Source organism: Molossus molossus, unplaced genomic scaffold (genome assembly GCF_014108415.1).
Source record: "Molossus molossus isolate mMolMol1 unplaced genomic scaffold, mMolMol1.p scaffold_m16_p_1, whole genome shotgun sequence".
NCBI classification, from domain to species: Eukaryota; Metazoa; Chordata; class Mammalia; order Chiroptera; family Molossidae; genus Molossus; species Molossus molossus.
In genome coordinates, this window is record NW_023425344.1 from 189121512 (window position 1) to 189144292 (window position 22781).

Consider the following 22781-nt stretch of genomic DNA (forward strand, 5'->3'; position numbering starts at 1 on the left):
GCCTGGGTCTGAACACTTGCTTCCCCCTGGGAGACTTCTGTGTATGAGGGCAGACGTGGCTTTGGGGAGCAGGTTTCTGCCCTATAACTTGCTTTGGGAGTGAGCAACAACAAAGAGGGAATGGGGAAAAAACTAACAACAAACGAATGTACCATTTAGTTAAAAGAGAAAAACAAAAAACAAAAACTGCACCTTGTATCTCACCTATTTCTCAAATTGGAAAAAATGTTTTGTAACTGGTAGCTCCAGAGCCATGTGCATGAGGAATACCGGCCACCAGTACCTTTCAGATGCCTCCTGCCACAGAGCTTGTCTCTCTTGTCCCGGTTTCAGTGGACACTCAGCAGCCTCCGGGCCCTTTTACAAAGCACAATATGGGACTTACAAAGAAAGAAGACGGAGCGAACATTTACAAGTAAATACACCCAACCACCGAGGTAAAGGGTGTAGGTAAACACACCAGATATTTGGGAAGGTTTGAAGGCCGAAGGTGAGGGCACAGTGAGCTTATTGTGGAAGCTGGTGGAGCTCAAGGAACCATGTTTTAGATAAACACCCTTATTCAAATGCCACAGACACACTGCTTCCCTAAACAGAGAGACTTGAGACCCGGCAGTTTTTATGCTGGAGCAAAAGATTTGGGTCAGAACCAAAGTTTTAAAGACTTATTGAAGAAGTTCAAAGATTCACTGGCCAGCAGCCAAGTGTAGTCTGATTTGTTTGCATTTCCCCTGGGAACTCACAGGCAAGTGAAGAATTGGCCAGCCATGACTGAGGGCCACCCACTCCCTGTGAGCCTTTTCTCCCTGGGCATTTACAAGGTGGGGGAGGGAGCCGGGAACCTTTCCTTACAAAGCCGGTCAAGTTCCCTTCTGGGTGAAGGGGCCTGCAATCTCCCCTCGCATCAACCCAGTGTTACTTAGTTCACAATGAGACCAACATCCTTCAGAGGATGCGAGGCAGAGAGGGGGGAGGTGAGAGGTAAAATGTCGCCACTTCCGTCCCCTAGTGATGGTCGGAGGGCCTGCTCCATGTTCAGAGGCATCAGCCACATGTGCTCAGGGGCTGGTTTTCCTTGTTCAAGTTCTTGGAGATGTTAAGTTTTGCCAAGAATCGTTCAGGCAATCCTATTGTTTGTAGATAACTTGGAGAGTTTGGGGAAATATGTCAACAGGATTTTACTCTAATGTATGTGTTTTTGTGGTTTGGGGAGTTAGAAAAGAAGGTGCTTGTACATCTACACGTGTGTGCACATATACAAACACAGCATGAAGATCTTTCTCTTTCTCTTGGGATTGTGATCGCATTGGTAGAAAATTCGGAGAAAATGTGAAAGGAGGCATGATTGCAGAAAGGTGAGGAGTTGAGAGATTTAAAAAGGTCAGTCTTTGGTCTTCCTGGACTGATGAATCCTGACATTTGGCCATGACCATTGCTGAGCAGAATTCACGACCTCTTCAATGGTCTTAGTACCCAAGTAGGGGGTGGAGCACAAAAAAGGAGGTCATGCTTATGTACATGCGATAGGGCACAGGGAGGGTAGGCAGGAGACTCAGGAGTGAATGTGCCAAGGAGGATTCTGGGAAGATGGTGGAAGTAGGGGGAACAGGAAATCTGTCTCCCCACCTAGACAACTATTGCACTGGCAGAATTTGTCGGGTGTAACAATTTTGGGACTCTGAAGTCTATCCAATAAGGCTTACAACTTCCAGCGGAGGGCTTGGATGCTTAATTTTGGTCAATTTCCACTCTTAGCACAGTAGCAGCTACTTGTGCCCTATCCCCAGCCATGTGGCAGGTAGCTGTGCATGTGTTCCTGGAGCCGCTTGCCCACAGTTTGCAGGAATCAGGATGGGCAAAAAGGACCCTGTTCTCCAAACGGGTCCTGATCACTGACTGTCACTTCTGATCACAGAGATGCAAAGAGGTGGGTGGTCATAGTTGCTGCACCTCCCACCACAGTTATAGGTGCTTCACCCTCTAGCTGATGCGACTTCCAGGAGACTTAGAGAGCTGGCATCTTCTCCCCTTCATAGTTTTTGTTTGTCCCTTTTGGGAGCCAGAAGTTAAAGATTAGGACACTCAAAAACAACTGCATATATGGGGGTAATTAGAACGTGACTGTGCATGCCCCTGGAAAGGCAGAAGCTCTGGAAAGACCTGGAAAGACCTTGCTTCCATACCTCGGGCTGATCCTATCACAGACAGCCTACAACAATAAAAGGAGAACAACAACAAAAATAAAAACTAGCAAGCTCTGGGAGGGAGGAGATTCGGATATCCAGAGTTACCACATTTTTAGACCCAAGTGTCCGGTTTTCAACCAAAAATTGTCAACCACGAATTCTATGTCTTGCAAAACTGTCCGTCAAAAGTGAGGGAGAAATAAAGACAGTCTCAGAAAAATGAAAGTTAAGGGAGTTTGGTATCACTAGACAGGTCCCGCAGAAAAATGCTCAAGGGAGTCCTGCAAAATGAAATGAAAGGATGAAGAAATAATGATCACAATAAAGGTAAACAGGCGGACAATTGTAAAAGCTAACATTATTGTAATAACTACACTTTTTGTTTCATACGTTATTTAAGAGACTAATGCATTTGAAAGAATTATTACTTTATATTTTTGGACACACAATGTAGAAAGATATAATTGTGTGACAACCACCGAAAGGGGTGTAGACAGAGCTGTAAAGGAGCAGAGTTTTTGTATGTTATTGAAGTTAAGCTGGTATAAATTCACATTAGAGAGTTAAAATGTTAGGATATTAAATGTACTCCCCATGGTAACCACAAAGAAAATATCTAGAGAATTTACCCATAAGAAAATGAGAAAGGATTTTAGCATTTCACTACAAAATATCAACTACACACAAAATAAGAAAAATGCAGGGATGAAAGCTAAAAGGCATGTACAGAACAAAGAGCAAAATGACAGAAGTTTCTTCTTATCGCTAATTACTTCAAATGTAAATGGATTAAACTCTCCAATCAAAAGACAGAGATTGGCAGAATGGAAGAAAAACCACATGATCTGCCCTGGCCGATTTGGCTTAGTGGTTAAGAGCATCTACCTGTGGTCCAGAGAGACCTGGGTTCGGTTCCCGCTGAGGGTACATGCCTCAGCCGTGGCTTGTCCCCAGCCCTGGTTGGGTTGTGCGGGAGGCAGCCATACAATGTGTCCCTTTCACGTCGATGTTTTTCTCTCTTCCTTTCTCCCGCACTCTATCTGAACAAAAAATTGGAAAGTATCCTTGGGTGAGGAAAAAAAAACACCAAAAAACATATGACCCAACTATATGCTGTTGACAAGAGATTCACTTTAGATCCAAAGGCACAAATAGATTGAAAGCTAAATGATAGAAAACAATATTCCATGCTAATAGTAACCGAGCAGGAATGAATGGCTATACTAACATCAGACAAAATAGAGTTTAAATTAAAAAAGTTTACAAGAGACAAAGAAGGATGTTACATATATATATTACATATATATTTTTAATCCTTACCCGAGGACATTTTTTCATTTTTTGTTCAGATAGAGTAGGAGGGAGAGAGAGGAAGAGAGAGAGAGAGCGAAACATCGACGTGAAAAGGACACATCGAGTGGCTGCCACCCGCACGACCCAACCAGGGCCCGGGACAAACTGCAACCGAGGTATGTGCCCTTAGCGGAACCAAACCCGGGTCTCTCTGGACCACAGGCTGACGCTCTAACCACTGAGCCAAACTGACCAGGGCAGATGTTACATATTAATAAAAGGTTCAGCACAGCAAGAAGACAAGACAGTTATAAATATTTATGTACTTAATGAGAGACCATCAAAATCTATAAGGCAAAAACTTATAGAATCTAAGGCAGAAATAGATGATTCTACAATAATAGTTGGAGACTTCAATGTCCCGTCATCCTTACACGGAGACAAATCCACTTTCTCGCGGAGGCCACCTGTTCAGAAGGTGATGAGGCTTGTCTTCCCAGAAGGATGCAGAGAATGCTTGAGGCTCCACCTGGATCCACACAATGAGCCTTAGTTGAGCATGTCACCGGGATTTGTTCTGAGTCTACACCCATTGCAGTTCCAATATTGAGAAATTATTATGTGTGATACCTAGCAATACAAAAGACCAACTTTCATATTGCCAGTGAGGTGTGAATGGGCAGAGAGAGGGGATAGGTTAGGGTACCAGGTTTCTTTTTGAGGTGATAAAAATGTTCTAAAATTCTGGGTATGGTTGCACATATCTGTGAATAAACCAAAATCCACTGAGTTGTACACTTTGAATGGGTGGATTGTATGTTATGTGAATTCTATCTTAATAAAGCTGTTTTAAAAAAAGGCGGGTTCACAGCACTGGGGTGCATGGTGTACACTATCTGAAGACACATATTAGAGGTATTTCAAAGAGTGCTTGCTGTGTATATGGTAGGATAGTGTTATTTCAGTGAGAGCAGGAGTTCAGTCGGGGTGGGGGAGTTCTGAGAACTCCATAAAATACCCCGTTTGTTGGGGGAATGGCCTTATTAACACTTTAGTTATACAGTGATACCTCGGTTCTCGAACGCCTCGGTTTTCGACCAAATCGGGATTCAAGAAACTTTTGCCTCGGAATCCGAACAAATATTTGGAACTCGAACTTCCGAGATGAGCCGAGTTGAGCCGAATGGCGTTCATTCGGCCCAGCGCGCCTTGCTTGCGTCATCAGTGTGAGTGCAGAGAGAGAGTCACGCTTTGGGGAGTCACGCTTTCCTATTGGGTTTCATTGCTTCGGTTCTCAAACAATTCGGTTCTCGACCGTCCTCCTGGAACGAATTATGTTCGAGAACCGAGGTATCACTGTACATCATTCTGATAACTTCTTATATTATTTGACTCAAATCAGGAATGACTTATTCATGACTTGTCCTCTTACCCTGTTATCTCTACAGAGGTGTGTCACTGGAGTCTGACACATTCTGATTTGAAATGTATGTCTCAGTAGAGGGTCAGTCCTAACGTTGAAGCCCAGCGGGCACCTGCTCCGCTGGTGACTGGCTGACCACCTGGGCCCACACTGTGCAGCTCACTGGTCCGTATGGATCGATTTTACCCTGCATTTTCTGGCTTATTGTTTCCCTTCTGAAATCATGAATGGTCAAAAGTCCTGAAAGGGACCACCGAGGAGTCATTCCTCAGTCTATTGGAAGGTATTGCTTCATTTAAATCAGGGGTGGAACCTCTGACCCTCGGGCCATATAAGGCCAGTGAAATCAATACCAGCTAACATCACATGCCTCGCCAAATTAGGCTGACCAAACATAGCTGGCCAGTTTTTCTTTTTAATCCTCACCCAAGGATATTTTTCTATTTATCTTTAGATAGAGGGGGAGTGGGAGAGAGAAAGGGGCAGAGAGAGAAACAGCGACATGAGGGGGACACGTGACTGGTTGCCTCCTGCAGGACCCCGACCAGGGCCTGCGATGAACTGCAGTTGAGCTACGTGCTCTTGACCGGAATTGAATCCTTGACTCTTTGGTCTGAGGACTGAGGCTCAATAACTGCTGAGCTAAACTGGCCAGGGCTAGCAGGCTAATTTTTAAGTTGATAATTTTGTATGCAAATGATGTAAACATCCAAATGGCCCTTGGCAGAAAAAACGTTCCCCACCCTGATTTAAATAACGAATAGCTTCCCTTCTAAGAAACCTGCAATGAAGAAATAAATGTCCAGAGCTTTTCTCCCGTGATGCTCAGAACACGAAACTGGAAGGGTCCTTAGACACCTTGTGCAACTCTGAGTTACAGCTGAGGAAACAGGCCCAAGAGGTAGTGTAAGGAAATCCCCAGGTATTGGGCGAGATAAGACTAAACCCCCTAACTCATGGCTTGCTCCACTTTTTGTTGCCTATGAAAGCTGAAAAGAAAACAAACCCCAAACCATTCATCTCCCCTGTCCCCCCAAACCCAACAATCCTTTCTAAAATCAAGGTATAGCTGTTTCTGAAGCACAGAGCAGGGCAGCCCATTCCCAGCACTAAGGAAACAGCACCCCCCTGGCAGGGGAGACATCGCTCTGAGAGGTGGAAGGAGCCCAGTCCTTCCCTCTGCGCTCAGCCCACAAGCTCTTCCCTCACAAGTGCCAGAGGCTGGAAGAGCTCTCTCCCTCCCAACGTAACCTAATTGCTGCTTCCCTGTTAGCCTGGGCATTCAGCATTCGCTCTGTGCCAAGCTCTGGCTCCTGCCCAGCCCCTCCTTGAGGCGGAGCCAATCCCCAGACTCCTTGTCCCAGGAACTGGTCCAGAAAGGCCTTAGCAGTCAGCAAGGAGGAGCTCTATACTGTGGCCTGGGGGGTCCAGTTGCCCAAGCTCCAGCTGCCTGGGTGGGCGGCCAGAACACCTCCTCTGTAGAGATCTGCCCCAGCTCAGCAAAGGAAGGACAAAAAATTTTTATTGATTATTTTGAGACTGAGAGAGAGAGAAACATTGATTTGTTGTTCCACTCATTGATGCATGCGTTGGTCGAGGGCAAGGACAGGTGTGGGGCACTGGGTGCCGTGGGGGTGGGGTGAGAGGCGGCTGCCTCTGATGACCTCCTTCCTCTGGGGCTGGGAGGAGTTCTGAGTGCCACGTGCCTTATCCTCCAGTTCAACCAGAGATGAAGCTACTGGGATCCTGGAACCACACACACTTGGAACCTTTGCAAACTTCCTCCACGATTCCTTTCCTCAGGAGCAATAGTGCCCAGCAGGTCCAGCAACGGCCTCTCTTGTCCCTTTGAGATTTATTATTAGGACTGCCAGGACAGGTGTGTCAATTCTTTAATTTATGTGTGGTAGCTATACCTGGCCAGTGTTCAAAGAGCAGGCAGGACATGTGGGAGCCTGCCTCTGTGTCCCCCAGACACAGGTGGACCCTTCAGCCTTTGAGGCCCCACCAATGAGTCACCATCAAAGGCAGGGTGACACTCATTTTCCAGAAGCCTTGTCTTTCATATGTTGTAGCAACATGTCTCGAAATTGTGAATTCATAGATGCCAACTATGCCTGCAGACCCCTAGGGGATTCCCAGGCCTCGTTAGAGAAACATATTAAGTTAAATTCTTTTCTCTCATTGGAGTTGATTGATCAGCATGAATGACTTTGTAAACACAAAGAGGAACTCAAACCCTGAAGCCAGATTTTGATTTTCTAAATAAAAAGTTAGATTGAAATAAAAATCTTTTTTTTTTTTATCCTCACCCGAGGACATTTTTCCATTTTTTGTTCAGATAGAGTGGGAGGGAGAGAGAGAGAGAGAGAAACATCGACGTGAAAGGGACACATCGAGTGGTTGCCACCCGCACGACCCAACCAGGGCCGGGGACAAACTGCAACCAAGTTACATGCCCTTAGCGGGAACCGAACCTGGGTCACTCCAGACCGCAGGCTAACGCTCTAACCGCTGAGCCAAACCGGCCAGGGCTGAAATAAAAATCTTAAAACTCCTTTTAGAACTCATGGACTCTTGCCCCCTCCGGCTCACCCACTCCAGAAATGTCAAGGATTCCTAGGAGGTATTTTGAGGAACAGAGTTGTAGAAGAGTCTTTAACAAGCAAGACCTTCCTCTAAGGAAAGAGCAGTGGGCGTGGTCTGGGGTGTAGCCCTGTAGCAGGGTCAGATGAAATAAGGGGAACCCACTGACTGCAGAGTTCTGAGTTGGGAGGGCCCTGGTCACCCCCTCCTCCAAGGCCACCTGATTCATAGTTGTCAGGACCCCAGTGAGTCACTGGACAGCTTCTGCTAATGCAGTATCTTGGCAGCCAGTTGGCTGATCTAGAATTTTCACTGATTGGTTTTGCTCTTGACATCTGGGACTATGTTCAATTAAAAAAAAAAAAGAGCCCCAAAGATACTGGGGCGGAGGGCACGCAGGCCTGATCTGAGCTCTCTTCTATGTGTAAAGGACCACAGTTCACTGGCAGCCAGTGAATGTACTGATTTGCTTCTGAGAAATGTGCAGATGGGGGAGACGGGAGTTTGGAGGAGACGCACAGATGGAGAAGTCTTTTCATTTTGATTTGTCACTGAGCAGAGCCCTGGAGTGGCTGAGGGTGTCAAGACTCACAGATGCAAACACAGAGGAGGAGTGATGGACACATGGCAGGCACAGCCGGCGGGAAGCCTTTCCGCAGAGTTCAGACACGGGGACGCCTGAGCAGGGCTGGGGCGTGAACCCCGATGTCCTCCCGGGGGGGGACAGCTGAGAGTTCAGGGATGGTTGGGGACTCTCGTGTTTCCAGATGACAGACAAGCTGCCACCCACCTCCCCCTCCCTCAGAGAATGAGTCCCGTCTCTGCCTTGGATTTGCTCAGCCAGGCATTGCCCTCTGGTTTGTGCGGGGCCTGATCAACTGAGTGGTTTTGTATTGTCGCTTGTTTTGAAATCAGTTTTATTTCAGGTGCCACTTGCATATAAACATGCTAATCCGGCTTTTGTGAGTTCTCATTGTTGAAAATGTCTACAGCCCTGGCCGGTTTTGCTTAGCAGTTAGAGCGTCGGCCTGTGGACCAAAGGGTTTGATTCCGGTCAAGGGCATGTACCTGGGTTGCAGGTTTGATCCCCAGCCCCGGTCAGGGTTGTGCAGGAGGCAACCGATCGATGTGTCTCTCACATCGGTGCCCCCCCCTTCCACTCTGTCTAAAAATCAATGAAAAGATCTCCTCGGGTCTACGAGGAGGCACCAGGCCATCCGTGCCTGTCACATATGGAGAAGGGCTGACTTAGCTCTTCTCCAATACCCCCCGGACATCCTATGAACTAGTTTGAGTGCTGGTAGCTGAAGAACGTAACTGAATGGGCTGCACTGATGCTGACATGGGAGCCATTGAGGCTAAAAGGCCACTGTGGTTTTGTTCATGCACTCCAACAAACCATCGGCCTCTTTTTTTGGTTAATCCTCACCTGAGGATATTTTCTCCGCTGATTTCTAGAGAGAGAGGGAGAGGGAGAGATATACTGACTGAATGTCTCCCACACACGCCCCAACCGGGGCCGGAGATCAAACCTGCAACCCAGATATATGCCCTTGACCAGGAATCGAACCTGTGATCTTTTGGTGCACAGGCCGACGCTCTATCCACTGAGCCACACTGGCCCCGGGTACATCTCTTGATGCTCCTGCTAGAGAGAGACCATGGGGTGGGATGAACCATGGGGCTGAGCTATGCAGGATTTTACAAAAGAAGCAGTGGACAGGAGGTGATGCAGGAAGAGCACGTCTCTCAATGTGGTGTCCTCCAGACATTGCAGGACACTGTCCAGATGCTAAGACTATGGTGGAAAGATGCCAGAAGCCACTGTGTGAAGCGAGGCTGTGACCTTGGGAGCAGGTAGTCTCCGAGTCCGAGCTGGCTCGCCTCCTGACCAGCACACAGCCCCACCTGGTTTCCCCTGGGGCTACGTCCCTTAGGGTCTAAGTGCAGAGGCCTTGCTCCTCATTTTCTTCTTTCTTTAAATCCCTTTCTTGTTTTTAATCCTCACCTGAGGATATTGTTTTATTTATCTTTATATAGAGTGGGAGGAAGAGAGAGGATAGAGAGAGTGGAACATGATGTCAGAGAGACACATTGACTGGTTGCCTCCTGCATGACCCTGACCAGAGCCAGGGATGAACCTCAACTGAGGTTCATGCTCTTGGCTGGAATCAAACTCGTGACTCATTGGTCCACGAGCCAAACCAGCTAAGGCCCCTCCTTTTTAAAAAATCCTCATCTGAGGATATTTTTTCCATTGATTTTTAGAGAGAGTGGAAGGAAGGGAGGGGGAGAGAGAGGGAGAAACATTGATTGGTTGTCTCCTGAGTGCACCCTGACCAGGGCTGGGGATCAAACCTGCAACCCAGGTATGTGCCTTGACCAGGAATCAAACCCAGGACTCTTTGGTGCATAGGCCGGTACTCTAACCACTGAACATCACAGGCTATGGCAAATCCCATTATTCTCAACACTGTATCTAACTCCAAGGAACTTTATTTTATTTTTTATCTTCACCTGAGGATATGTTTATTGATTTTAGAGAGAAAGGAAGGGAAAAAGAGAGAGAAAAACATTTATGTGAGAGAGAAACGTCAATTCGTTGCCTCCAGTACATGCCCTGACTGGGACTCAAACCCGCAACCTCCCCTTGGTGCATGGGATGATGTTCCAACTAACTGAGCCACCCAGCCAGGGCAGGAATTTTATTTTTGAATCACAATTCCAAAACCTCTTGTTGGAAGGGTAATTTCAATTTATTAACAAACCAGACAGAACATCACAAAATGACTAGGAAAGGCCAAGAAAGACGGATAGGGGTTCCCTTTGCCTGACTCTCGTGTGCATGCTGGAATCAACCCTCCCTGAGCCAACGGTGTGTGCCCCTTCGTGGAGGGACGGCCGGTCCCGCAGCGGGGGCACAGTTTTCAGCTTCTGCCTGGTGAGTGGGAAACTCTACCCCCCACTGGAGATCGTAAACCTGCACCTCTAAGATCTAAGAAACAGAGCTCTTAAAAAAACATTTTCCCAATTTGCGGCTATACTTTTTCACACCCATAGATGCATTTTTAATGTGTTTGCAATAGCACATCTAGAGAGAGATTGTAAACCCAGCCCATCAGAGACTTGTTCTGTTCTTTGCTGCTTAATCGTCTAGATCCAGGTCGATCCCCTCTACACTCTGAAGAGAAAAGAAGACCCCACAGTTACGTTTTCAAAAGCCTGAACATACATTGTTTCATTTGATCCTCACAGCAGCCCTGGGAGGCAGGCAGGCGGGCGTTGTGGTTCTAGGATTCAGAGGACAGAGTTGTAACTGGTGGAGCAGGGAACCAAACCCATGTCCTCTGCCTCGGGGCCAGGGCTCCTTCCACTCCACAAGATGCACCGAGCTCTCCTTGACGGGCAGGGCAGCCTTTCTGCTCAGACAGATGCAACGTCCTCTGGGCTGGCAAACAAAAGTGATTTTCAGTACAGATCGCATCAGCGAGCTCGGGGGATAAACAGGGGGATAAACACACCCAAGCTCAATTCGGCATCAACATCAGAGGGGTGACAAGGACAGAACATGGGCATCTTTGACAAGGATTTCTTCCTGTTTTCTTGATTCTCACCCAGACCACATTGGGCGCTGTCACTTGAATGCAGCAAAGTCCAGGAGGAGGGGCACTGTTCAGAGGACTTTCTCATCTAGCAATTTATTGATTCCTTCACAAATCCTCTTGAGGCTGGGTCTACAGTTTCCTTCCAGACTATAAAGGGTCGAGAGGAACTCCACGTCAGCAAAGTGGTTGAAGACGTGGTTGATGCGCCCGTGGGTCCGGGGTGTTAGGTGCCGCTGCACCAGATCGTGCACCAGGTCCTTGCTCTCCTGTAGGAGCTTGGAGAGCACATTCCTATCGAAGGTGTAGTCCACCTCGTAGAAGCTGACGATGGTCATGGCGGTCTGGTTCAGCTTCTTCCTGAACTTCTCCACGACGACAACCTCCTCCTGGTTGAACTGGTTGTTCCGGTAGAGGATCCCGATTTTGATCGCCACCTTGATTAAGTCTTTCATGATCTTGTGGGCTTCCTTCTTGTTGTGGGTGTGCTCTCTGGTGACTTTGTAGAGCTCATCAAAGATCTCACTGCTGGTGTCGTCAATCAACATGTTGGCCACAGTTTTGCAGGCTATTTTGCTCAGAATCTTCTTCTGGGCTTGAAGGGCAAGGCTCTTGGAACTAAACACATCGGGGCCTATGGTGAGAAAAGAAATGAAAGTTATGGCAATATGAGAACCAGGAATTATTTTTCTACCAGTGAAGCACACTAATTTGAACTTACGTTCTTGGAGCAAAAACTCATGCTTTTATAACCTACACTCCCTAACTGAACCCCACCCACACCCGTTGCCACACTGTCCTGTCCACAAGACAACCTTCCAAGTTGTGCTCTCCCCTCTCTGGAAGCGGTCTCCTGTCTAGGCCACATCTCACCCCTTTACACCACTTCATGCATCCAGCCTTTCAGACTCTGCTTGATCCCAGGGGACTCCCCACAGTGACGGCGGCACTGGGAATCATTCAGTTTTGCAAATTATACGGGAGGAAATTCTTGTTTAAGGACAAGAATGGAGTATTTCTCTTTTTTAATCCTCACCTAAGGATATGTTTTTACTGATTTTAGAGAGAAAGGCAAGAAGACAGACAGAGAAACACCACTGTGAGAGAAACGATGTGAGAGAGAAGCATCGGTTGGTCACGTCCTGTATGCACCCTGACTGGGGATCAAACCCACAACTTTTTGGTGTATGGGACAAAGTCCCAACCAACTGAGCCCCCCGGTCAGGGCCAGAATGTAGTCTTTCTTTGACTGAATCTCAGAATCCGCACTTCATTGAGTCCAAGCTGCATGTTTGTCCAGAATGATGTCTTGGACATCGAGGTGCGTTTACAGCCACGGTTGCCAGGTGGCAGCCGTGCTGTGGTTGTGGTTACCTGTGTGCACGTGTGTTTGCACAACAGGACCAGAGATTTGGGAGAAAAGTCAGGAGTCCTCTTGTAAGAAGTGCGGTCTCCCCGGGGCCCCGACCACAGAGAAGCGCACTGTGTGGGAAGTGAGACGCCCACTCCCGGTCAGGTGCTTCCCTCGGCGGTGCCCTGAGGGTGGAGGAGCTTGGGGCTCCACAGCCAGCTCAGTTCCCTGTTATCGTCGTCTTTATGGATGAAAAAGAGCAGTACGTGTTAAAAATAGTATTATGTCTAAGTCTAAAAAGGACGTTTCAATAAGTATAAACTAAACATTGTAAGTAGGAAAGCAATCACAGTTTAATTGGCGGCATCTTTTTCTCAAGAACACATAAAACAGCATCTTACAATCAATTTTGTCTTAGATCTGATGAAACACCCCGTGAAGTCACCAATTAGCGGGAGCTGACATTTGAGATGGAACCCCTGGCCAGCCTTCCTCGACAGGCCGTATGCATATCATTACGACTATCTTTCCAAGGAGGTTCAAGCTGCTGAGAGCTCAGCACCGAGCTCAGCTCTGGGCACAGGGATGGGGTGGGTCCTGTTAAGTATAGGGCCAGAGAACTATTGAGGAAGAATAAGAAAGTAGTAAAATACAGTGCAAACTTATACTGAAAAAAAACAAAACCCAACAATTTTCCTTTGAGAATTGAGGGCCCTCCCTAGAGCTTTTGCCCAGTGCTCTGTGGCCACAGAAGTGACAGAAGTGATACGCAGAGTGGACAGCCAGCCAGCCACACTCGCCAGATTCTGTAGTCCTTGTCTGGCCTGTCCCCATCTCACATTCCACCCCCTCTGCCCACACTGGACTCATTCTCTCGGCAGACAGTGATTAATCCTTGGACACTCAGGTCTTGCAGGTGCAGACCCAATAAACACTCAAACACAATGTAGACACAGGCTCAGGCCCCGGAGCTCCCTCCACTGCGTGGCCCTGGCCCCCTCAGCCCTGGGTCCTTCCAGGACAGCAACCCCAGTGCTCAGGCTCTGCCGGCTGCAGGCCCCAGAGGCGCTGCGTGGAGGGGGGTCGCTGCAGTGGAATAAGCAGAACTAAAGTAGTGGGTGCCTCGGGCCTCTGACAGCCCCGGGAAGCTCCCTCCCTGAAGTTTGAGACCAGAGAACCTTCAAGCGACTTCACAGCCAAGTAGGCCTGACACAGCCAGGATGTCCCCTCGACCTCGCTGCAAAGGGAATACATGGTATCTCTTGACTCTCCTTCCCACGAGGAAGCCGACTTCCTGATTTATGCTCTTCCAGAGTTGGAAACAAATAATATCCCCGCCTAGTTTGATCATCCACCAGGGTCACCAGACCTTTGTGTGAACAACCTTTGTTCCAAAACATCAGATCCGTCCTCCAAAGACAAATATTTACAAGCATTTAGGATGTGCAAAAGACTGTGCTGTAGGCTTTGAAGTCAATTCCACAGGAGAAGCTTAAAGACTTTGGTGTAACGGCCCCGTTACTGAAATACATGTACTGCCTCCTCAGGTGATCATTCTGATGGAAACAATGAAATCTAGACAGATCTGTACTGGAATATCCAACGACGAATCATTTCTTTGTAGAAACAGTTCCTAAAAATTGCCTGAGAATAAAGTACGTTTAGAGGCTCTCTAGAAATGAGGCCAACGTGCGTTTGCACAGAAACAAGGGATCAACGGCCCATGTTCATCAGAGTGGACGCTCCGTGGGCGCAGGGACTTGCGTCCGTGCCCCGCTGTCCGTCTGTGTGTTGGCGGCGCACGGCAGCGAGTGGTTGAATGGAGGGCGCGCTGGCTCTGTGCCAGGCACGGCAGTTTTAACCCTCCGAGCTGGGTGAAGCCGGCATTTCTACCAAGGCTTCCCTGCCTGATCCCAAGCCTCCTCTTGTTGCCACCAGCCTCCCCAACATTGTTCTCTAGAGCAGGGGCCATCACACCTTTGGCTCACATATTCCCATAAGAATTCTGAAAAACTACGAACCTCCTTGCTTATTATTTTAACTTGACAGCAAGTATTTCCCATCTCATGGTTGAATAGTTATAGTTCTAAATAGATTTAATTTCTAGATGTTGTCAATATTGCTATTTTAAAATTAACCTTTCAGATTAGTCTTTTAAATGTGTCCATTGTAATAGCTACACCACAGCGATAAAACACCCATGATTGTCCATTTAAAATGTTGGTGGGGTGCCATTTGGGGGCAACGTCCTTTGGGTCCCTTGGTTTCTCTGCAATTATGGAGCATTTAACTATTTGTTCAACTCTGTATGAGTGCTATGGGGGATACCCCCCCAATATTTAATCGGGTTCTCCTTTGAATATGGTCCTGCAGAGAGGCGAGATACAGAGAAATGGAACGGGAGAGAGAACTGTGAGACAGACCAAACTGGCATGAGTGACGAGAGCTGGGGGAAGCTCCGTGGCTCTGATGGTGAACTCGAACGTGGATACACGAGGGTGGCGACAGTGTCAGGAGGTGGCTTCTGAAGGCACAGAAACAGGCCAGACGTTTTCTCCAAGTCACAAAGACGCTCACACGTTTTCAGCATCTCTCTGACTTAAACGTGTTATTTACCTACAAAGGAACTTGGGTACAAGTTCTTTGGTGAGGTCCCAGGAGGGTCCCAGGAATAGCATCTCTGAAGCCCTCACGATCAGTTGTCATCATCAAATCATAAGGAAAGCTTTAAGAAAAAACAACAAACAACAACTAATAAGCAGATCCCCACACCCGACCCCAGACTGCAGGTGTTAACATCCTTAGGAGGTGGGCCAATAATCACAAACGTGTAAGTGATCCTGACATGCTGGATGTGGGACCCACCAATCACGACACAACCCAGAGTGTATCCTTTAGCATACTAGTCCTATTAGATGCTCCTGGAAGGAAAGTTCTGTGGTCACGGCAATGACTTTGTAGATGACTATATATTGTGACTGGCGTTTGATGATTTTCCATACCAGGTAGCTTATTAAAGGCCTTGAGCAGTTCTGTGGGAAAGATATCTGTGTAGCTTTGAAACCATTGTAATAACCTGGTTATTACTTAACAGAAAAGGAGCAGAGACTAGATAATATGGGCATACCACTTATACAGCTTTGTCAGAAAGCTGCAGTTAACGCTCTCCAGGTCTGTTCCCCGCAGATTGATGGGAGAAGGGACTGGATAATAGCTGCATACCCAGTAAGATCTAGGTGACGTGGGGAGATGCTTACGTGTCAATCACACCTGGAAACAAGTAATTGGCCAGAAAAGGTGTGGCCACTGCAGGGGCTCAAAATCTGAAATATTTAAACTCTTGAACAAAGGGAGTTCCCTCTCTCGGTCCTCTTGCAGGGGGTGCTCCCCTGTATTTGCTCACGTGGCTCATGGCCATGTGGGACCCACACAGTGGACTGATGGACTGAATCTTACCTGATGCTCTGCTGGACTCAACTCCACCATGAAGTGGAAGCTCTGCACACTGGCCCTGCTTCTAGCTCTGCTGAAACCCCAGCTGCATATCCTCCAGTACTGGCATAAGTGAACTGGGACTTTGCAAACCAAGGGATGTAACTACACAGATAAAAATCACGCATTCGGCCCTGGCCGGTTTGGCTCAGCGGTTAGAGCGTCCGCCTGCGGTCCGGAGAGACCCGGGTTCGGTTCCCGCTAAGGGCATGTACCTCGGTTGCAGTTTGTCCCTGGCCCTGGTTGGTCGTGCGGGTGGCAGCCACTCGATGTGTCCCTTCCACATCGATGTTTCCCTCTCTCTCTCTTCCTCTCTCTCCCTCCCACTCTCTCTGTACAAAAAAATGGAAAAATGTCCTTGGGTGAGGATAAAAAAAAAAAAAAAAAAATCACGCATTCTTCCATGCCAGTCTTAGATAATTTTCTCAAGATATTGTAAGAACTCCACTCCCACTTGTGATGGAGAAATTCCACCCACTCAATTCTCTGGCAAAAGTTTTATTTAGTCTACCACTTCTCAAACTTACTGGACCTTAGAAAAATTATAAAGAGAGATCCCTACAACAATATCCCATGGTACATATTACGAGAAATGTGGGGAAAGGATGGACAGAAATCACCACTCTAGTCAACGTCTACAACTCCCAGGGATCTGTGGGGGAGGGGTGGGGAGGCACTCCTGTTTCCAACATACACGCATGATTTAAAGAGCATGTGTGCGCTGAAGGAGGGCCTGTCCTCGTCAAGAGACTTTTTGCACATGGAAATCTTGGGCTTGTTTCTTACCATTCATGCTTCTGCCTCAGCTGTCTGCAGAGGGAATGTATTGGTGACCCAACCCCAGGAGAAACACTGCAGGCTGAGAGGAAGTGTGGGCTTCGGGAGCCAAGGTCAGGAGTGCACTTGGGGTATCTGGGGAGACAGGCCTAACTAGTGGGCCCAGCTTTTGTTTTGTGGAAACACTACAAGATCTAGAATAGGTCTCGGCAAAAACTGTTCTCTTATTCCTGTGTGCAAGGCTTAAGAAGGCTCTCTTAGCCAGGGATGATTCTCTTAACCATATTTGAACAAAAGTCCCCATTCCCCAGCCATAAAAAGCAACGGATGGTTTACAATATCTCAGAATCTCTGAGAATGGAGATTAAAAACATGATTATGCAGCTATTTTATATCTCACCTGACTTGCACAATGAGACAAGATTGATGGAGCTGCAAAATCCATCCTTGTAGGAAAAAAATGGGTTTCCTTAAACTGAGACTGACGGAGGAGCTCAAGGGAAGGAATTATGGAGTCAGTGCCCTGAGAATAAGCACCCTCAGGACATTTACAAGGAAGGAAAAGTACCAGATGTTGGGAGAATGGCATGACAGTGGTCATGAACTAGTTTGGCAAGAGAAAGCAAAACATAATTTAAGTGGACACTTCACTGCCTGGAAAAGTGCTGGGGCCGGTCTGGGTTGATGTTTCTATAAATGACATTCAGCCATAGTACAAGTGATGTAGGTTTTTCTGTTTCTAGAAAACACGAAGCTCTCCCAGGTGGCAAAATGCCAAGCTGGTAGTGATAAACAGCAGGAAGCTGGGTGAGTGGGCAGAAAAGAGGCAGATGAGCTTCAGCATGGTTAGAACAAGGTAATCCATTCGGGAAAATAAATGATGGTGAAGATGCCCAGCTGGTGTGGCTGAGGGACTGAGCACCATCCCATGGACTGAGAGGTCCTGGTTGGATTCCCGGTTGGGGCACATCCCTGAGTTGTGGGCTCGATCCCCAGTCGGGGGCATGCAGGAGGCAGCCGATTGATGTAGCTCTCTCACATCAATGTTTCTATCTCTCTCTCCCTAAAAAAAATAAATAAAGACCTATTTAAAAAATAAAATAAAAACAAATGATGGTGAGGAAAGATGACTGTCTCTGAGCTGTCAGTCACAGCCCAGAAAAGAGCTCTGAGCATCAACCAAGAAATATCCTGGTAGAAAGGGGCTGGGGGACGGGCTCAGCTCTTCTCTCCACACTCACAGGACTGGGTGACTTTCCTACCTCTGGTTAAGGTGTGGGCAACTTGTATATGAGGATGGATACCTGTGTCAAAATTATAAGAGCGGAACTTGTCTGCAATAGCCAGTGTGTACTCACACAGTATCACTTCGTTTCTGTCAACAGCTTAAGACGATGGCAAGGCAGTGAGTCAGATAAAAGTGTAAACGTGTTTAGAAGTCGGGAGCGGAGCTAGTACCCATGTAAAAACAATTTGTGGTGCTGGACAAGCACCATCCAGCAGAGCACAGGACCCAGAGTACAAGACAGGTGGCAGGGGAGGGGTAAGACCCTGGGCAGGGTGATCTGTGGTAGCCCCCGTTTCTGGCACTCAGTCATGTATACTTAAGCACTGGAAGAAAAGTTCATGCAAGCCTCCTTGAGATGGAGCAGCCTTAGAAACGACTTTGAATTTGAATTTTCCTGATGTGCACCCATCTTTCTGCTTAGCTGCACGGGCAACTCAGAGACACTGATCGAACCAGTCAAGTCCCTTGGGTCCCATCCTTCACCACTGGTGGGGGCGAGGAGCCAGGGGGAAGACTGACACCTCTCCCCTCCATTCCCACTTTGCTATTCTCTGGGTGAGGGAGGGAGTTGATGTGGGGTCGGGTGTTCTGCAGGACAGGATGTCCACGGCAATGATGAAACACCTGCTAGAGGAGACATCGCCTCTGCTTTCGGTCTTGTTCCTTTGCAGCTGTGGGGACAAAACTACGAAGGAACGACTAAGTAGTGTTTTGAAATGCAAACCTAACACAGTTATGGTTTCCGGAAAAACTAATTGAGTTGTTGCATCTCCAGTGGATCAAACTGGAAAACATTTCCTTTACTGTATAAAACTGTGGTTTGTGGGCCGCTGGAATGTTAAAGAAAAAACACAGCACTGGTGGAGGTACAATGAAATGAAATCATCAAGGGACCTTGGGGTTGGGGACATGCCAAAACCTTGATATTCTCCCCACCCCGGAAATGATCGAAGCTGAGCAGCTCATGAGAAATACCTTTTGTTGGTCTAATCCCTTTCATACTTGAACGAGATGGCATTTTTAAGGCATTAAGTAAAGTATTTTGGGATACTTTAAAAGGCATCACAGTACAATTTAGATGGCCTGGGAAGGTTAGGAAATGGACTTTTCTGACTGAGGATTAATCCAGCACATCCTTGAGACCCATCCCCTACCTTCCAAGAGAGCCACCTGCCTCGAGGACATATTCCCTGTGCTCCCCCTTGCTGCTGAGAAGTCCTGAGGTCCCCAAGCTTCTGCCACTTGCAATAAGAAGTAAGCAGTGCCCGGCTGGTGTGGCTCAGTGGTTGAGCATCGACCTGTGCACTAAGAGGTCGCAGGTTTGATTCCCGGTCAGGGCACATGCCCGGGTTGTGAGCCCGATCCCCAGTGGGGGGCATGCAGGAGGCAGCCAGTCTATGTTCTCTCTCATCAATGTTTCTCTCTCTCTCCTTTCCTCTCTCTAAAAATCAATAAAGAATATATATATATATATATATATATATATATATATATATATATATATATGAAGTAATCAGCTTTGGGTCCCGTGGATGGGGTCACCTGACTTGGAGGGCAGCAGCCTCTACCTGGCACCTCTAGTGGGTGTGCCTATGAAAATATTAGAATCGCTATTCTGTTTCCTTGTTCTCCAATGGGATAAATTAAGCTTTTCTAATATTTAACATACAGGACTCTAGGACCTGGAGTAGACAGTTAGACATGATCAGAGTTGGAACAATAAGCCAGGTATGAAAGGACACCAGGGTGCAAAGCTGGGTGCCCGCAAAGGGCAAAACTGGGAGGGCAAATGTGGTAGGGTGGGACCTGACCCCCAGGGTGACCATTCCTCCTCTGGCATGTCACTTGTCATGTGGTAGACCCTCTTAGAGGAACAAGGGGCCAGAGAACAGCTCCCTTAAACATTAAGTGCTTGGGGCAATGAGGTTCTGACCCACATCAGATAATCTTAGGAACAAAGCCTGAGGGAGGGGGAGGGGGGTCTGTTGACCACAGAGACAGAGTTTTGGTCTAACTCGGGATAACATCTAGGCCTCAGATGTGTTTCAGCTCCAGGCCCAGAAAAGCAGCAAAACCAGATGAAACAGATGCCATGGCCGACAGGAGGACCAGCTGCACTGATTAATCACAGCACCCCCCCAACATTGACCATTCAGTCAATAGAGACCTGACCCTGAAAGGACACACCTGGAAAAGCTGATCAATATTCTATTGCGAACCTCACATGAGACCTCCCCTAAAATCCCCGCCTTTGGAAATAGATAAAACCCCTTAAGACGAAGGACCCAGCGATTGCACGTGCTCTCTCTCTCCAGCAAGCCTGTGCCTTTCCTCCCCCTCTGTCCACTCAAGGTGTGTACCTTTGCTTTCTGTCTCCCAAACTCTCAAACTTCCCTGCAACTCGTTATCTGAATCACTTCTACCCCTGTGATTTCTATTTTTTTTTTTTTATCCTCACCGGAGGACACTTTTCCATTTTTTGTTCAGATAGAGTGGGAGGGAGAGAGAGGAACAGAGAGAGAGGGAGAAACATCGATGTGAAAGGGACACATCGAGTGGCTGCCACCCGCACAACCAACCAGGGCCGGGGACAAACTGCAACCGAGGTACGCGCCCCTAGTGGGAACCGAACCCGGGTCTCTCAGGACCGCAGGCCGACGCTCTAACCGCTCAGCCAAACCGGCCAGGGCTACCCCTGTGACTTCTAAATAAACTTTTGGTTATATTTGAGTTCCTTGGCTCTGAATTCTTTTCTTAGCTGAACTCAAGGACCGAGGTCTAACATCTGGTGCCTTTCAGTTAATAGACACACCGGCGTGTGGTATTCTCAGGGAAGGGGGGAAGTTCCCCCACCTGGGGTGGGGGGGTATGTAGTGTATCCTTCACTTGTTTGTTCCCTTTGAGCGATTTTGATTTATTTCAGCAGATGTGTAAGTGTGCTTGGTTCAACAGGCTCACTGATGACATGTTTACTTTTAGTGAAACTAACCCTCCCTAAATGGACCAGTGATTTCAAAAGATTCCTGCAAACACAACCAAGGACTGAAAACAACATGCCAATGGTGCCTGAACAACTGAACAGCAAGAACGTGGCAGAGCTGACGTTCATCCTCATCGGGAGAGCTTTTCCGCACCCCAGTTATAAGGTAAAAGTAATGACTCATCAGATCTGACAAGACACGGACCACAAAAGTTTCAAAAATCCGAATAAGAGGATTTGAAATATGGATTTCAGGCACTTTTACCTGCCTTGAGATATTCTCAAGGCAGTAGGAAGCCATGGCAATTAGCAAGACAGTTAAAGGCATGTGATTTTGATCCTGGCTTGTCCTGTGGGTGACGGGACGAGGCACAGCAGACGACGAGGGGAAGAGGATGAGTCGAGGATGATGCTGAGTGTTCTCCCAGCTTGGGAGACGGGTGGGGTGGGGGCCACCAACTGCAACATGCGTCTGGGAATATGGGGGGGATGACTTCTCTAGTCCTGAGCAGGCTGAGTTTGGGGGGCCCTGGGGAGCACCTGGGCCACACGAGGCTGTGCAATAGGCATCTCCAACTCAACTTGTCCTACTCTGAGCTTTCCCCTGTCCCATCCAAACCCTGTCCCTTTCCATAAAAGCAAGACATGGTGAGAAGACCCATCTTCCCTAAATAATTAGCCAATTAAGGATAAGGGATTCTTCCTTTAAAATGCAAATATCTACTTTGACGGCAAAAGTGAAGTCTCTAGGCACAGCTTGCTAGGCATCGCTGTAGATCACTATAGTCAGAGCCACACTGTCTTTCCTAGACATTCTCTCTCCCCTGTGTGGTTCACCACCCCTTTCCCTGGCCAAGATAATAAATTATTTAAAAATAAGGGTTTACCCTGGCTGGTGTGGCTCAGTCGGTTGAGCATGATCCCATGCACCGAAAATTCACTGGTTCAATCCCCGGTCGGAGTACATACAGGTTGTGGGTTCAATCCCTGGTCAGAGTGCATATAGGAGGCAACCGATAGATGTTTCTCTATCACATCGATGTTTTTCTTTCTCCCTCTCCATTTCTCTCTTTCTAAAATCAATAAAAACATATTAAAAAAATAAAAATAAGAGTTGGAAGTGAAAGAGTTGGGAGACGGGTGGGGTGGGAACTGAAGGACTGGGGTGGATGGTGGAAGGAGAAAGGACTGAGTTGCCAGAGACAACCAAATGCAGAGGAGAGGTGTCCCATTAGCCAGTCTTCATTCCCGTGGCCAGTCGTCCCTCCTCCAGCTTGGGCTCCGGTGCCCCTGAACTCTTGCCTTTGGCTCAGGCCTGGGAAGAGGCACAGAGTTTTACCTTGGTGGCTGCTCAGTCCTAGGGATTCATTCACCCAGTGGAATGAGCATACAGTGTTTTGAGGGGCTGGGCATGATGACATTTCTTGGCTATAATGCATGTTTGAGGGTGCTGAGCAAGGTCATACAAAAGCAATGGTAGCCAAACAGGACATTTATAGCAAAGCAGATTCAGATTATTGCAATACCTGTCATTAAATAATCACACGTTAAAAGCAGCATTTGACCATCTTCAAGATGAAGGCCACATTTTTTTTCGAGTCTAAAATAAATTCCTGAGCCTTGAAATAACATTGTTTCAAGTGAAGTGAAGAAACATTGGCAGGGTCAGCTCAGCATCTCATCCTGTCTCCGTTTCCCACCCATCCACCCATCCATCAGCACAGGGGAATCTGTAATAATCACATCAGAGAGCATGTTAACTACTGAGCACAGATTATGTGCCCAAGATAGTGCATACCCTGT

The 22781-nt window shown here is 47.6% G+C and overlaps 1 protein-coding gene across 1 annotated transcript in view; it reads right to left on the reverse strand.

Annotated features, from left to right (window-relative positions):
* Positions 1–11138: 11138 nt before the first annotated feature.
* The window catches only part of TNFAIP8L3 (TNF alpha induced protein 8 like 3), a 41301-nt gene continuing 29658 nt past the window's right edge, over positions 11139–22781 (reverse strand). Inside the window, exons 3-4 of the mRNA XM_036282194.1 lie at positions 21816–21826; positions 11139–11724 (exon numbers count right to left, since the gene is read on the reverse strand). Of these exons, the coding sequence (XP_036138087.1) occupies positions 11162–11724; positions 21816–21826 (574 nt within the window). The 3' untranslated portion in view covers positions 11139–11161. The remainder of the gene's footprint in view (positions 11725–21815; positions 21827–22781) is intronic.